Source organism: Brachionichthys hirsutus, unplaced genomic scaffold (genome assembly GCF_040956055.1).
Source record: "Brachionichthys hirsutus isolate HB-005 unplaced genomic scaffold, CSIRO-AGI_Bhir_v1 contig_1409, whole genome shotgun sequence".
Lineage (NCBI taxonomy): Eukaryota > Metazoa > Chordata > Actinopteri > Lophiiformes > Brachionichthyidae > Brachionichthys > Brachionichthys hirsutus.
This window is the reverse complement of record NW_027180350.1, coordinates 361353-377560: the sequence shown is the minus strand read 5'-3', so window position 1 is coordinate 377560 and position 16208 is coordinate 361353. Positions and strand designations below refer to the sequence as shown.

Sequence of the window (16208 nt, the reverse complement as noted above, 5' to 3'; positions counted from 1 at the left end):
CAAAACTTATGAAACGTTTGAACCATTTGTTTGCACTGCCGTTGGTTCCGAGCTGTGTGTAGACCGGACTGTTTTTGGCGTTGCACCAAAGACGCTCGCATAGCTATGAAAATGTGACCGTGGACACACAGACATTTGTGTATCATGGTTTGTAAACTCCCATGTCTGTGTAAATGTAGCGTGATTTTGAGGACATTTAATTAAAACCATGGCTCGCGTTGTCAGAGTTTTTCAGACTCTACGTAATCACTGGAAGAAGTCTACGTTCGCTGTGTGCGTTTTGTCTTACGGGGGTTACTGGTTCTACGGCAAACATTGGTGAGCGGCATTATGGCACGACCGTGGTCTGGATAGCATACGTGTTTACGGGTATTATATTTTCTTTATTTCTTGTATGTTAACAGCGACAGCGTTCTGCGGAGAGAGGCCTGTCTGGTGGCCAGGGTAAGACATTATTTATATGTGCAAATACATTTTAAACTATATGCGGGGGGGAAAGAACCCAGAGCTCCCTTCAAGTGCCTTCTCGCCTCATCTTCATCATACTTTCTGCTAGGAATTTGGGCGTCAACAGATAGCACCACAGGAGCAGCTGAGGAAAGCGACAGTGATCTTAAACCCCTCAGCCTGCAATGGGTAATAATACAAACCTCCCTGATATTGTTTGTACTGGATTTCAGAAATCAGAATATTTCCAAACTCCTGCCTCAATATTCTCCAGGAAAGCAAATAACTTGTTTGAAAAGAATGCGGCTCCCATTTTACACCTGGCTGGTGTGGACTTTAAAATAGTGAAGGTATGCTTATCCCCCCCCCTTCAGAGTTATTATTTGCTCTTTATGTTATGTGATACAATAATGGCTTATTCCTCTACAGACAGATTATGAAGGTCAGGCCAAAAAACTAATGGAGCTCATTGAGCACACAGACATGCTGATTGTTGCCGGCGGAGACGGGACGTTGCAGGAGGTCGTCACAGGTTTACTGCGAAGGGCAGATCAAGTAGGTGTCACTTATGCTATGGTTTTTGATTAGCTTACTAATTCAAGTATTTCTTTTAATGATGCACTGTCGGATGCTTTATTGCCCCAGGAGACAGTCAGTAACATACCCATTGGGTTCATTCCACTGGGCTCCCAGAATTCCCTGAGTCCAAGTCTTCATCTCGTTAGTGACAACAAGGTCAAGTAAGTATCTCATCATCCTCATCATCATATGCAACAATTTATCTGCCATCATGCGCCACCATAATAAACGATGCAGCAACTTTACCTCACCACCTAAATGACAATTTTCCATCTTATACACTATTTAGAGACATTATTTCAGCAACGCTGTCTGTTCTGAAGGGAGAAACGGTGGCGCTGGATGTGCTTCAAATTAAAGTGAGCAAATGTCTTCTTTTTGTATTCTACAAAGATATGAAATTAGAGTTTGGAAGGTAGATACTTTGCTGATCCAGTATTGTCTTTAAGGTCTGATACATTGTATTATGGTACTCTTTATAATGTGTCATTATAACATTGGATAAAAACAAATTGATGTGTCAAAATATGTTATTTTTATTTTTGAAGCACTTAAATAGTACTGTGTGCGTGTGCGTGTGTGCGTGCGCGCTAGGGGGAGAAAGATCAGCCAGTCTTTGCTCTGATGGGATTACGATGGGGTGTGTTTCGAGATGTGGCTGCGACGATCAGCAAGTAAGATTACATTTGAGGGGTTGATCATTCAGACACTAATTGTGGGTAAGATCGGACATAACGCCCCATTCAAGGGAGTAATTACGGTAATCATGTGTTTCCATAGATATTGGTATCTTGGACCACTGAAGAGATATGCAGCACACTGGTTTAGCACATTAAGGGTAAGGCAATACGAAGAGTCGTCATTTTCTCAATGAGTCGTGTTGATCTCGCATCCTGATGAAACCCATCAGGAGTGGCCCCTGATCAGGGATGTCTCAGTGACCTATACAGCTCCCACCCTTCGACCTCCGGACCTGCCCCCTCAGAAGCCCCCAAGACCCAACCTGCTCTACCGCATTGCCCGGAGGTTGAGAAACTACTGGCGCCCTCCCGTTAAAGGTAATGTGTGTTGTCATATTAACGCGTGGGAAAACGACAGCCAATCCCGACGCTAGCATGTTCGTGATCTTCGTTTTCATGCGTGTTGCTCAGAGCCTCCAAGAGTAGAAGAGCCGGAGGAGTGGAAGGAGCAACAGCTCTCCACGTTTGAGTTGTTCATTCAAACACGCAACAAAAACCCAGTGGAGAGGGTCAGTTGTAAAATATTGTGTTTTTAAAAACCCACCTATTCTTTTAAAATCTTGAGCTCTGAAATGCTGACATAGCCTTTTTGTTATATATATCCATGTGTTTTTTATTTCTATGTTTATTATCCATTACTTTTTCAGCACAGGAATGATTCCCTGATGATTTGTGCAGAAGCAGAAAATTTCACTGTCAGCGATTTCATCAGCGTCGGGTTCGTAGTTTCAGTTTTCTACCGGTTTACTGGAAACAGAAAAAAAACGTAAAGGTCAAAGGGCATGTATGGAAGTTCATGTTTACGTAATTTCAAGTAAAAGAATGTTTCATGATCTTCGTTAGAGATAAAAAAGTGGAGGACCCCACAATATTCACTGGAAACTCTACAAAACTGGAAGCCAGTGCTTGCCGGCTGCAGCTGCCAGAGGTCAGCAGCCCTTCAAACGTTATTGCACCAAAGTCAAATCGAAACGATTCCATTGTTCTAATTGATATTGCACAATCGTACTTTTTTTTAAACCTTCTTTAAATCCTGCTCTCACAGGGTGCTGGTGGCTTTTACAACATAGATAATGAGGAGTATGAGGCGATGCCTGTGGAGATAAGGTTGTTGCCACGGAAACTTCGCTTCTTCATCAACGCAGAACGCAGAGAGCAGCTTCTCGCAGACGCAGAGGGAAGCAGCAGGAACACAAACGGAGAATAAGGAACGACGAGACAAATCATGGACTCGGATGACTGTTGCAGTGGTTTTAAAAACATCCCAAATGTATTAATGCCGGTTTTACTACTTAACATTACTTTGAAAGGAGTGGGAAGATTAATCTACAAGTATTTGAATATGAAAGGACCAAGTTGTTTTTCTTTGTCACTAACCCATGTGTGTGTTGTCTGACAAATGTTTACTCAGTGGTCTTCTCTCGCTACCATATTTAAACCTGGTCAATAAAAACGCAGTAATGTGTCCAATTTGTGTGTTTTTTTTTACAATTTGATAGTTGCTATGGAAGTAGCTAGCAGATGCCTGATTTATTGGAGGAGCTGGATGCACCAATCGACACAGTCAAGTTATCAGATAATCAGTGTTCGTTACAGAACAGTGGCAGTGAAATGAAACTGGACAGTTGCTCGTGCAGAGTTTATTTGTACATTTTCTGCAATCTTTTACAGTGTGTGAAAATTAGTTAAGGTGAAGACTTTTTTCCCCCCCACCCTTATTTTTACATTATAACCAAGAAACTGCTACTTGGATGCGCTGCTGCACGTGGACAATACTTTTGCTGTGTGACATTCAGAAGTGACGCAGTACACATGACTTCACTATTGTTGGTACTTATTGGCTCGTCAAAGAATCTATTTCATATCGTGATGTGCATTTTACTGATACACCTGTGAAACAAGTCAATAGACAAGCTGGACGGTCCACTTGAGACTTGAGGTTGAGGTTGAGCTCAAGTGGCCTCCTCTTTCAAACAGTATTCAGGGAAATTTTTTGTTGCGATGTGTTTTGTTTTGTTTTAACTTCAAACCAGGAAATGTCTTTGGGGCGGGGCCATACAAAACAGGGCCAAATGAATAATAAATTATGACCTTTCCTCAAATGTGACCAAAAACCTTTGAAACAAAAGCCATGTTTTGCTGTTTGCATGAAGTCAAACAGCAATCTTGCTTCATGGCTCAGGCCATAAACTATGAAACAGTGCATTCAAAGAAAAACAGGTATAGTTACAAACAGTCAACACGTGCATCAGCATATAATCCAGTGGTAGACGTGGTGCAGGATTATGACGAGTTAGTGTTATAGGCGTAGTTATCGACAATTCAAAATCATGATATGAGAAGGTGGAACATGACAAAATAGTTCCCAAAAATGTCCCCATCACATTTGATCAAACCACAGAAACGCATTATTAGATCCGCCTCATGTTCAAGAGGCATAAAACTGAACAAAGTATTCACCAGCTTTTTCATTCAAGTTCAGCAGCATCATAACAAAACCATCCCGGCTAAAACAAAAATGTATTCAAGTTGGGACACAAGCATTAAAAAAAAAAAAAAAAAAAAATATCTCAATCAAAATATGATACGAGAATTGAATGGTGTTAAAAGCACACTGCCTCCACGGGTCCGATGAGACGCCATCAGAGGAACAACAGACTACCCAGAAGGGAGCAGCCGGCAACAGATGGAAACCCCAGGGCGGAGGTGGTGTCGTTAGTGTCCTGGTGTGTGTGTGTGTCTGCGCCCCTCAAAGGCATAAATATTCAGTGGTTTCCAACGTTCCCATTCGGAGAGGACCTCAGGAGCAGCAGAGGTTGTCTATGACTAGCGTGACGTCAATGCCGTACACCTCCAGCAGGTCAAGCAGGAAGGAGCGGTCGTCCTGGGGATCCAGCCCCATGGCCCTGACGTGATCGGCGGTGAGGGTGGGATCAATGCTCCCCGCCACCTCGGACAAAGTCTGGAAGATGCGGTTATTCAGCTCCATGAAGAACCTAGGACAGGGTTAAAGCCAGCCGGGTCACGCATCGCGTTACAAGGGTCAACACAGCGGCGCCGCACCGTGAGCAATGTTTGCAGAGGACTCACAGAATGAAAAGGTCCTCCTCATTCGATGTGCAATCGCCATCCACCTCTTGAGAGTACAGCAGCATCTGCCTGCGTGGGAAAGATAACAGCAGTCACTTGCATGTGGAAAAACAGAAGCGGGTTTTACGGCGTGCGTTATTCACCTCTGTTCGCTGAGCTTCCTGTACTTCTCCTTATCTGCCGCGTTCAGGCGCAGCAGCGGCTGCAGGTCGCTCTTGTGTGATTTCACGTTTTGGTTGTCAATGTAAACATCGTACAGCTCCTTCTTCTCCTCGAAAATCTTCTCGGTGGTGCCTGAAAAATGTCGAAGGCTCGCTCACATATATAAAAGGACCATTTCTGCAGACTACAAATAGAAAACAGTTCACATTAAATATAAATAAGGCCCCTAAACTTCAAAAGTATCTACAATTAAAACATTTAGGCTGAAGAGACAGAAAAGTTAAACCATAGTGTGTACTAGGAAAAGTTTGTTTCGACTCTTGACCCCCCCCAAACCTGTTAGCACGAATACAACGAGGCCTTGTTTGCTTATTTATTGGGACCAGGATGTCTGCATGACGATGAGTCAACCGTCTTCACCACCTGTTCCTATCCTAAAATCTATTCCAACTTTTTTTAAATCGTGCCGCTAAAACAGAAGTCATCTGAAAGTCCCTCGAATAATATTGGACAATAAATGCATGAAACATACTGAGGCCAACATATAAGTGTACAGTATATTATACACGTAGCCTTTATTCATTTAATGAGCCCAGAGTAGAGTGTAAGGCTTTGGAGCGCTATAGAGAAGCGCTATAGAGAAGATGGCCAACCTTAAAAATATATTTTCTGTAGAACCCTTAAAAAAAGAAAACTTTAAGAAAAAGGAAAAAAAAACAATATAATGGTTAATTTATGCGTTAAGTTCTAGGAGGCTGGAGTGCAGAGTTTAGTAGATTGACATACTGATGACTCGACCTTTCCTGCGTTAAAAAACTAAAACTAACACCAACACTGAAACTAACAAAAACTGAACTGAAAGGGGCTAACAAAATAAAAACTGCTTTAAAAAGGAAAACTGACTCACAGGCGACGTACGACATTTCCGTTTCCAGGACAGTGATATCTGCTACGTTGATGTAGAAGAAAGGTCGTAATTCAGGCACGGAGACACCGATCCCAGGCAAAGAGACGTTGGCAAGGCAGCAGCAGCAATACACTGAGGGAGGACCAGAACACGGTGGATGAGACATCTCAGAAATGGCCACGGTTGGCTGCAGCGTTGGCACATTTATCACAACCCGAGAGAGGAGACGTCCACGGCCGCAGATTAAAACGCCCTTCAAATCCAATGAGAGGACGGGGTGTGTCGGGGCTTTTTGCATGTGCGTTTCAGATGCTCACCTCTGTAGCAGACCACGCCCACGGGTGGAGGAGAGAAGATGAGCAGACGTTTACGGAGCAGAGCGAACTTCCACAGCAGCATTATCTGCTCGCCGAAAAACTGGATGAACTGGGACATGCAGCCAGCCGGGTGGGTGATCTACAGGGGAGGGGGGAAAAGGGACAAACATGTTGTTGTTGTCTGACTGATCAAACACTCCATCATCCAGTATATAAAAGTCTCTGCTACTTCCACACCTTCATTTCTGGGTGCATACAGCGGTTGATGGTGGTGACACCCCAGGTTGGGCAAGCAGTGACCAAACCATGTCCCGAATGAGGAAGGACGGCCTTCTTGTCCTCGTAGAAGGCCTCTAGTGGGGAATACTGGCCGGGACACTGCAACTGGTGTCTATAGCAGGCGAGGGTGGAGGAGGAACAGGCAAAATCAAATAATGGCAGGTATTTCTGACGCGCGTAATTAAGCGTATTCACGCAAATCACATCTGCCCACCATGTTCAAAGGTCATGCAGCCAGCAGAAAGTAGTGTGGCTTCAGTGAAATGATTGCACAAAATGATTTACTCAATCACTATAAGGAAAGTCTATGCTGAAAAAGAAGGGGAAAAAAAGAACTGAACTAGGCCACACCTTTACTAACTAAGGTGAGCGCACTCTGCTTTTGGCAGAAATCTGAGCCAAACTGTAGCCGTGTCCAGATGTTTAAACACAATCAGAGAGAAGATGAGGTTTTTGTGAGATGACTGACGTGGAGGAGCCGAACAGGTGAAGAGAAGAGAGGCTGTCAAAGCCTCTGCCCACTTCAGTGCTTAGACGTCCGTCAAAAAGGTACCGTGCATGCCAAACGGCCTCTCATGAGGTCGGCCGTAGCTGGGAGGCTGGGTTCATCTTCAATGGGTGAGGAAAATGCTGAGAGAAAATTTCAAAGCTATACTGTGGGGGGGGGAATGAGGTGGGCAGGATTGAATAGCATGGCGCCGGGGTGTATTGTACCGGTACGCACAAACATACACAGGAAACATCCCACCTGACTTGGTTCTCCAGGAAGTGCATGTACCGGTAAAGCAGCGTGTAGGACGGAGACAGGATCCCCACGGACTTCATTCTGGCGCCGCGCTCCAGCTCGCTCTCTACGGGCATGTTAGCGAAACAAGCCAGCCCAAAGTAGCAGCCTTTACGGAAATATCTAACCAGAGGGGGCAAAACATAGAAGAGGGTGTAAACAAAGAGCGACTTACCTCACTGGGGGCCAAGACCCCCCCCCCCCCTCTACAGGGAGGAGAATCCATTCACTTTGATTACATACATGAAGTCATTGGTGATCCGATGGGAGCCGCTGGCCATCGACTTGAACTCAACCCCATCTAGGTTGATGTCATGAGGTCGGCACCATTCTATCATATTCCCTGCCACACAGAGAGAGAGCGAGAGAGAGAGAAACAACACAAACTTACTTCCCACACTTTTCACTTTCATCCTGACTGCTTCCCCTAATTCTGAATATCCGTCATGCCGAACCGAAAGAGTCAGAAACTGTGACTGTATGCTGATCTTTTTCATGTTTGTCTTTTCCTCTTTTGTTTGATGACTGTACATTATGGTCTGTTTTCAACTACCGGTACAACACACTATGTTTGACTGCTTAAAATACGATGACGTATTATTATTACACAATATCCATCAGACAGATTAATATTCCAGTAATTAATTTCTGGAATCCCTCAACATCTAATGTTGAGGGAGCAGCACGAGTCACCAGTAGCTTTTTCACAACAACTTTCGATGAGGACAAAGTGAACGATCAGAAAGCTCTTGCTTTTGCAGCTGCTTACCGGACCTCGTGTCAAACGTCACCACAAATACAGCCACGATCTGATCCTTCTCCTCCCACTGATCCCGCACCGACAGGCCGTGGAAGGGGACGTGACGGTCCCACTCCCGGCCGACGACAGCTGTCGGGCTGCAGGTGACGGCGGCGGTGCCGCCGCCGCTGCTCCACGCAGGAACCGGAACCGCCGCGGCGCCCTTCGGTGCGCGGTGCGCGACCGGACGCGGTCCTTCCTCCGGCCGCGGCGCAGGCGGCGGCGGTGCCGCCTGGTTCGGACCGGGAGGCGGGATCTCCTCCCAGTCCAGCAGCGGGGCTCGATCCGACTGCTTCACCATGACGCGCTGACAAACCAGCGAAGGCGGAAAAGAAAAGCAATAAGCTCCGATGTGAACCGAACCGAACCGAACCCTAAACGCACCGACGGAGCCGGATCATGGCTTCCTGCTGCTCGCTGGGCTGGGTTTCTGTTTCATGTATTTGTAAGCCTGTCACATCCACGGACGGAGCTCTGTTTTGATGACGTCGATGACTTCCGCCCACGTGTCTATTTGACCAGTTATGGTAAATCCTCGTTTGGGATTATGGGCTGTTTAGTTTGCTCATAATATTCAATATTATCATAACATGTAAAGAAACGTTCAGGTTATGACGCGTGCTTTTCAAACAATGTTCTTTTTATTTCGTTTATCATGAATTTGTGTGTTTTTTTCTTGCGACAACAATATAAATCTACAAATGCATCCATTTTATGCTTCGATCCTCACAGATTAATGATAAAACTGTTCAAAGGTTGTTTTTTTACGTACAGTAATTACCATTATCAGGTGTGCGGTTAAGACCAAAGCAGCCGATGGCAGAGCCAGATGTGTCGCCCTGGTGGCGCCGTTCAATTAATAGTCGTTTGCATGCAAGGCGCGGAATCCCAGCGTGGTGGCGGCGTTAGAGGGGAAGGAGATTCGTTCGTGAGTATAAGAGACAAACATTTATTATTTTACAATCTCAAAAGGTCACACTGATGTCCGTGCAACAAATAATGGCCGGTCAGGTAAGTTTGAACATAACATCCTCCAAGCCTGACTGTTGTGCAGATAGTTTTTAAAAGATCAGAGTAAGTAATATTGACTTAATGATTACATTTCATAGAAGTGGAAATAAAAAAGTGAGTTTAGTTTTCACGGCCCATTCACTTTTAAAGGGACTTGAATACATACCTAAAATAATGACTGAAAGCGGTCCCTAAAATAAAAGATGTTACTGCTGCTCTCCAAAGGCAAGTCATGCAGAATAAAGAAATTACAGGATAACTTTCAACACTCAGGCCCCAATCATGGCGACATTGTTTGATGGGCTCGGCGAGCAGCTGGACTTCACTAGCTGTGGGGAGGAGGGGAGCAGCAGTGAAAACAGCTGTGATGACTTCATTTCCAAGATCCAGAGTCCAAGGTCTGCTTGCAGGACACCCCGGGTGCAACGGCACCGCAGTAGGAGCAATACCCTCCTTTCCCCTTTACAGTGTACTAGCCCTATACCCTATGCTTTCTGGAAGAAACTGAGGCTATGTGACTCTCCCAACACACCCAAGGTGGGTATTGATTAAGACTGATTATGCATGTGGACCCCCCCCCCCCTCTCTCGTATACTTGTCAAAGTAAGACTGAAATGCCGATCCATCTTATTTTCAGTGTATATCTTTCACAAGTGCACGTTCACCAGTTTGACTCGCAGCTTTATTGGCTATCTTTGCCCATTTGGAATTTCTCATGTGGCTGTGAGTTAGCCCAATTGTTTGTTTGCACATATCACGTGGAGCCTTGATCCTTGATCTATCGCCCTCACAGAGCCTGCTCACAAAGTCGTCCCAGCCTTGCTCCACCGTTAAGATCAGTCGCCATCAGAGGAGGCCGTGCTTCACTTCAGTCCCTGCTACCACTGTCCGCGCGCCGTCTGTCAATATCAATCCCTTCACGCCTGAAACCGTCCGCAGGAACAGTGAGTTGCAGTGGAGGAGGAACGGTTGTAGAAGCGATGATGAGGATGATAATGGATGCAGGTAAATGCAGTTCTATGCCATGCATTTATTTCCTAAAGTCCTAAGTTGTAAACACAAGTGCACGTTCACCATTTTGGCTCGCGGATTTATTGCCTATCTTTGCCCATTTGGCTACTTTGGAATTTCTCATGTGGCTGTGAATTTAGGCCAATTGTTTGTTTGCACATATCACACGGAGTCAGTTTTTAGTTTTCTGGGGTTTTTCTTCTTCTTCAATGTTCATACATAAAGGCCTGATTTAATAACGTGTATTTGTTCAGGCTATATAAAGACCTTTTTCATCTTTTAGGTTTAAGCACAGCCTCACGTCATCTGAGGAGGACGATGAAGCCTTTCTCCCACCAAAGGTACGCTTATTTTTAGCAACACCTTCTATGGCTCTCGCACTATTTCATCAGTAGGCTTCGTCATCTTGGTCTGCCTCCTCATTTCTTGTTTTGTCCAAAATTACATGCTGCCAGTCTGGGATTTCTCTAAAGAATCTCCAGCGTCAAAAAATCTCCACTCTGATTGTGGGAAGGATGACCATATTTGGTGAAAGACCAATAAAAAATCTAAGATTCTCCATACCCTTGTGACGTTTGTTACTTTATTAGAAATGTCTTTGGATTTTACCACAAGTGTCCTCGTCTGTTTATCTGGCAGAGACAAGCTGTCCAAGCCTTCATGCTGTCGCGCTATGAGAGCGAGTTCCTGGAGCTGGAGTGTATTGGTGTGGGCGAATTCGGGGCAGTTTACAAGTGTGTGAAGCGGCTGGATGGTTGCTTGTACGCAATTAAGCGTTCCCATCGACCCCTCGCAGGCTCTGCCAATGAGTGAGTCAGCAAGCATGTCATCTCTTCCGAAGAAGACGTTCACTTTTGTTCTTTGTGTTCCATAACTGATCAAATTTGTTTCCCTCATAGACAACAGGCCTTAAAGGAAGTGTACGCACACGCCGTTCTAGGGCACCACCCACACGTTGTTCGGTATTATTCGGCGTGGGCAGAAGATGATCACATGATTATTCAAAATGAATACTGTGATGGTAGGTTTGACCTTGCTGTTAAAAGCACGATGTATGAACGGTTGACTTGCATTTATGGTGTTTTGCACCATTTTGTATTTGTTTGAATGCGTGTGCGTGCGCCAGGTGGAAGTCTCAGCGACGCCATCGTCAAGAAGGAGGCGCAGGGAGAGCTGTTCTCCGAAGCGGAGCTGAAAGATGTACTCTTGCAAGTGTCTATGGGACTAAAATATATCCACAGCTCAAGCCTTGCACACCTGGACATCAAACCAAGTATGCCCTGTTGGGTATTTTGCTTTTGTGTTGCATTTGTCTGTTTTTGAATCTGTGCCATTTTTTTTTTAACCCCTGTGCAGGTAATATCTTCATTTGCCAGCGCCCCAGCACCGATGCTACAGCTGAAGGAGAGAGTGAGGAGGAAGATGACGGCAGCGTTTCTGCAGGAGTCATCTACAAAATTGGTATCGGATTTTAAACGCATCTGCACCTCAAATATTTGTTTTGTGGTCATCTCTCGTTTTGAGTCTTGCTGTTTTCTGCAGGGGACCTGGGTCACGTGACATCAACCAGCAACCCCCAAGTTGAAGAAGGGGACAGCCGCTTTCTTGCCGCTGAGGTCCTGCAAGAGGTAAAAACGCTGTGTACTCTATGCTGAAGGAAAAGTGATGTTTAATTTGGTTGCTGTCTGCTGACCTGACCTGCTCCCCAGGATTACAGCAACCTCCCCAAGGCAGACATCTTTGCTCTGGGCCTCACAGTACTGCTGGCGGCTGGAGCTTCCCCTCTGCCTCTAAATGGAGATGAGTGGCAAAGCCTTAGACGGGGGCAGCTCCCCAAACTGCCAAGAGAGTTATCCCCTCCTTTTAGAGGCCTGCTTCAGGTATGACTCCATCTAGGATGTTTTAAATGTGTAAGTCTAATGTAAATGAAAAGTGTCACCTTTTATAGCTAGCATTTGATTTCACTCTTCTCACTAACATAGCATGCTGAAAATGGTTTTTCGTGTGTGCGTGTGTGACAGCTGTTGTTGGATCCAGACCTGAGTAAGCGTCCATCTGCCAGGGAGCTTTGCAAGCACACTGTTTTAAGACAGGAGAGGACCGGGAGGCTGGCTGCTCAGCTGCGAAAAGAGCTCAATGTAGAGAAATTCAGGACGGCCATGCTGGAAAAGTAAGGAGGTGGTCCTTCATCAGCCTTCATCTATTTTAAGTTAATAGCTGATCCTGCTTAATCCTCACATGGATGCCTGGTAAAAGCAGTACTTTATGTCCATTTTCACCACAGAGCGCTCCAGGAGGCTCGTCGGGCAGCGTTGTCACCCAAACAAAACCTCTCTCCTGGATTGATGTCCCCTGTTAAGATAGGGTCTCAAACCAGGACGGGGAGGAGGCTTGTTGGTAGGAAGACGGCACGATCTATGAGCTTTGGTGGCCCAGGGTGTCTGATGGGACATTGAGGCATCCACATACCTGACCTTTTGCTCTTCTGCGGTGTGGCTCCTTCTGCAATGAGGTTGTGGCCTCATTGTAGTGTTGTCTACAAGTTTCCCTATACGATTTTGTATTATTGTAACTTGCTGAAGTAACTGGACAGTTCTGGAAGTCTCAAGTGAAGTTTGCGTCATTCACATTTTGGGGAGCTGTTGGTTTTAAATAACTTCAAATTTTACGTTTTTTTTCCAAAGCCTGTGATTGCTATAGACCAATGTACTGAAGCAATTATTGACTTTTTTTTTTTTTTTTTAGAAAACTGTAAATAAAAATTTTAAGCTTTATCAGATGCTTTTAATTTTATTTCACTTTCTGATTCATGTCAGTGGTGTAATATACCGATTGTCCCAGAGGGCTCTGGGACAAAACCACAAAACCATAATTCCAGTGCTGGTCTGCTTGTCTATAGCTGCAGTCAACTGACTTTATGTAGATAATTTACAAGTACTGAAATGGAATTGAGTCATACTGTAAATTAAATATGTATACTTTAATTTGTGATAAAATCAATTAAAAGACATAGTTCATTTGTATTTAAAGCCGATCACATAGAACAATAACATGCATTTCTCTTACCAGTTTCGTTCATAAAGTCGAACGTTTTGACTTTAAACGTACCCCGGGGGGGGGGGACGACGACGACACTTGGACATTGGTTTTGCCCGTCAGCGTTTCATTTTACATCTAAATGTTTGAGCTGATCGTGCGTCCGTCCGTGACGTTTTACAATTTCTGGATCGTAACTCAAAGAACGTTTTTCATCTCCACATAATGACTACATTTGTGTAAGTGTTATAGCATATATTTTAGTTTCCATCGTAAAAAAAGTTGAATTTAGTGTCACCGAGCAGAAATCACATTTCTTTAGGCTTTCTTTGACAGCTTCTCAAATACGAAGTTTATTTCTTTTTTTTTTTAAATGCACTTAACAATTACAACTTGACTCTTTTGGTCAATATCATCTTGGTGGAGGCTTGACTATTTGAATCCTATTGATTTATGTTTAGATTCGCCCACCCGTGGCGAATTTCATGAGCGCTAGGTTCAATTGAAATGACATGATTGAACTCTGAACCATCTTTTTTTTTTTGGGGTTACTTGAGTGCATCACAAAGCCCCGCCTCCATCCTGACAGACAAACACAACATGAATCAGGAAGCGCCTTCCTTGCGTCGGACCGAGCGGGCAGGCGCACCACGAACCGAACAGGTATTTATTTAGGGGATAAGTTCAGCAAACTGCAGGAGATGGATGTCTGTCTGTCTGGCTCTCAGTTTTATTTTGCTGTTGTCGAAAGTTCTTCCTAACGAGCAGCTTTCATGGCTGAAAGTCGGCGTTAATTTGGCTAAGCTAAAGTTAGCATTAGCTCATCTTTCCAATAACGCTACCTGTTCGACATCCGGCTGTAATGTAGCATTTCTGTTTAAGTGCGTCAGTCGATTTGGTGTTTTCTCACTCTCAAATTGTGTTTATATATATATGTATGTATGTATGCTTGTTTGTAAGCGTTTAAAAGCGTTATATATTTATATATATATATATATATAATTACAGACAAACTTAAATTTCCCGTTTGATGTTTTAGTATACGAACACAGGGTGACATGTCATCAATGTCCAAATAGGTCGAGATGAGTATCCAGGGGAATCTGTCCAGTGGAGAAAATGGTGCCATGGTAATGTTGGCCTTTCTTCAAGCTGACTGCAGAAATCCAGACTACAGAGAAGAACTCATCTCGTTGGGCCAGGATCTGAATCTTACTTGGGATGTCGATTTCAGCGGCTGGAGGGAAGACATTGAATTTGATGGTTTTTTGTCCAGTAGTATCTCAGCTGGTATCCGTGATATTCAGCCTTCAGTGGAGCTGCAACGACCTGGTGAGTACAGGTCTCTGGATCCATATTCTGAAATCAAAGATGAAATCGGTTTTCTATATTTGATAAAGTCAAATGTCTTGTTTCCGTGTAGAAACCGCTTTCATGTCAGTACTAGGCCGGTATTTACCTGCAGTATCAGTATGTATAATGTGGAAGTTATCTCTCACCGCATTCAGAAGGTCACTGACATGGGGAGACCGAGTCTTCTCCATCGCTGCCCCTGCTCTGACCTCCTCACCTTCAAGAAAGAACTCAAAGCCCATCTGTTCAACATTGCTTTTAATGTCTAATTTTATCATTTATTTTCATGTTTATATTTTATTGTCTGTATTGCTTTGCTGTTTTTATCTTATGTACTTTCTGGAAAGCGACTTTGAATGTCTAGAAAAGCGCTATATAAATGAAATGTATTATTATTATCATCCCTTCTGTTGAATCCAGAAACGGAATGTTTTAAAACTCTTAATTTCCTAGGAGACCGTGTGGTTGACGCAGCAGCCGTCCGTCAGGTCGTGGCGGAGCTGAGAGAAATCGCAGATCACTTCGAACACGACGTCGTCGCTCGGGCTACCCAGAATCTGAGCAGGAACATCGAGACCTACCCGTTGCATGTGAGAATCCTGAGACCTGTGAAAATTAAATGTATTGGTAAAAGAGAAATTATTAGACTACTGCAAGTGCTATGGTAACGTTTTCATCAATGATCTCGCTCCAATATTTTACAAGTTATTAATGTTTATGTAATTATTGTAGACTAAGATTTTGAGATCCTAGTAATAAAGTGTGTGAATGTAAAACTGTGATGACCGAATACGCACGCTCTTAAAGCCTATTATTATTTTGTTCATTTCAAGGAGTGGACAAATTCCATTTCCTCTGCGGTGGATAGTGTGAGGCGGGGTATGTATCTGAACGATCTGCCCCAGGAGCGAGTCGTCATGGCCCTCACGCTCACGCTGGTTCAAGGAGTGTGTGAGCGGAACCCACTGCGTCTGAGGAGCCTGTTTGGCAGCGCGCTGCAGTACATCGGCCGAGCGAGGCCCAGGTGACTCCCGTGTTGGTCCGTCGGCTGAAAGGAGCCGAGTAATGAGAGCATTCAAAATGAAGGATGACGTCGGACTCATTTGGGTTCATCGTGATATTTGAAAGTCTGGTTTGTCTTTAATGGAATGTGAGTCGAATTGCTGTATATTCCATGAAATTTATTTTGTATTGAATTTTTCCTTTGGCATATGCATGTCTGTATTAAATAAATATTTTCACAGCATTTGAGTTTCATTTTTTAAATACTGTGGGATTGTACTTTACGTAACCGCCGCCTTGCAGGTGGTAAAAAAAAATAAAATAATCGCAGGTGTTTGTCTGTCTGCCCATTACTAGCAAGATGGCAAAAGGAGCTGGATGAAATTTCCAGGAAATGTTGAATGTTACTGGGATCAGATTATTACATTTTGGTGATGATCCAGAAGAGATCCAGGATTCTGCATAACTTTGAAATTTTCGTTAACATTGCAGTCAATGAAGCTTCAAAAATCAGTTACAAATAAACATCAACTCTGGTTCACTTTAACTTTTCATGGTAGGTGTAATAAAGATACCAAGAACAAGTTAGAACCTTTTGATGATGATCTGGATCACCATGTCAGCGTCTAAATCTAATGGAGGGGAATGGGCTGCTTGGCTCAGCGTGAGCGCCAGACATCTGGGAAGGAAT

At 44.2% G+C, this 16208-nt stretch overlaps 4 protein-coding genes across 4 annotated transcripts; 3 read left to right on the top strand and 1 right to left on the bottom strand.

Moving 5' to 3' along the window:
- Window positions 1-208: 208 nt before the first annotated feature.
- On the top strand, window positions 209-3231 carry LOC137913891 (acylglycerol kinase, mitochondrial-like). Its single transcript, XM_068757512.1, has 14 exons — window positions 209-318; window positions 405-444; window positions 557-636; window positions 722-797; window positions 877-1002; window positions 1093-1187; window positions 1316-1385; window positions 1621-1700; window positions 1807-1864; window positions 1937-2084; window positions 2178-2275; window positions 2414-2484; window positions 2610-2694; window positions 2812-3231. The coding sequence occupies exons 1-14, from the start codon at window positions 209-211 to the stop codon at window positions 2971-2973; spliced, it is 1299 nt and encodes a 432-aa protein (XP_068613613.1). The 3' UTR covers window positions 2974-3231.
- A 1335-nt stretch (window positions 3232-4566) lies between these two features.
- LOC137913890 (DENN domain-containing protein 11-like) lies at window positions 4567-8405 on the bottom strand. The gene is made up of 9 exons (XM_068757511.1): window positions 8075-8405; window positions 7549-7648; window positions 7270-7428; window positions 6480-6633; window positions 6243-6381; window positions 5926-6057; window positions 5000-5150; window positions 4857-4925; window positions 4567-4762 (listed from the first exon to the last, which is right to left on the bottom strand). The coding sequence occupies exons 1-9, from the start codon at window positions 8403-8405 to the stop codon at window positions 4567-4569; spliced, it is 1431 nt and encodes a 476-aa protein (XP_068613612.1).
- A 992-nt stretch (window positions 8406-9397) lies between these two features.
- Window positions 9398-12685, top strand: LOC137913894 (wee1-like protein kinase 2). The gene is made up of 11 exons (XM_068757514.1): window positions 9398-9652; window positions 9909-10120; window positions 10410-10467; window positions 10766-10935; window positions 11026-11147; window positions 11253-11399; window positions 11483-11587; window positions 11669-11754; window positions 11836-12006; window positions 12148-12296; window positions 12411-12685. Exons 1-11 carry the CDS (start codon window positions 9398-9400, stop codon window positions 12580-12582), a joined length of 1647 nt encoding a protein of 548 aa, XP_068613615.1. The 3' UTR covers window positions 12583-12685.
- A 1018-nt stretch (window positions 12686-13703) lies between these two features.
- LOC137913899 (BH3-interacting domain death agonist-like) lies at window positions 13704-15753 on the top strand. Its single transcript, XM_068757519.1, has 4 exons — window positions 13704-13825; window positions 14242-14494; window positions 14969-15105; window positions 15349-15753. Exons 1-4 carry the CDS (start codon window positions 13763-13765, stop codon window positions 15541-15543), a joined length of 648 nt encoding a protein of 215 aa, XP_068613620.1. The 5' UTR covers window positions 13704-13762; the 3' UTR covers window positions 15544-15753.
- Window positions 15754-16208: the final 455 nt, after the last annotated feature.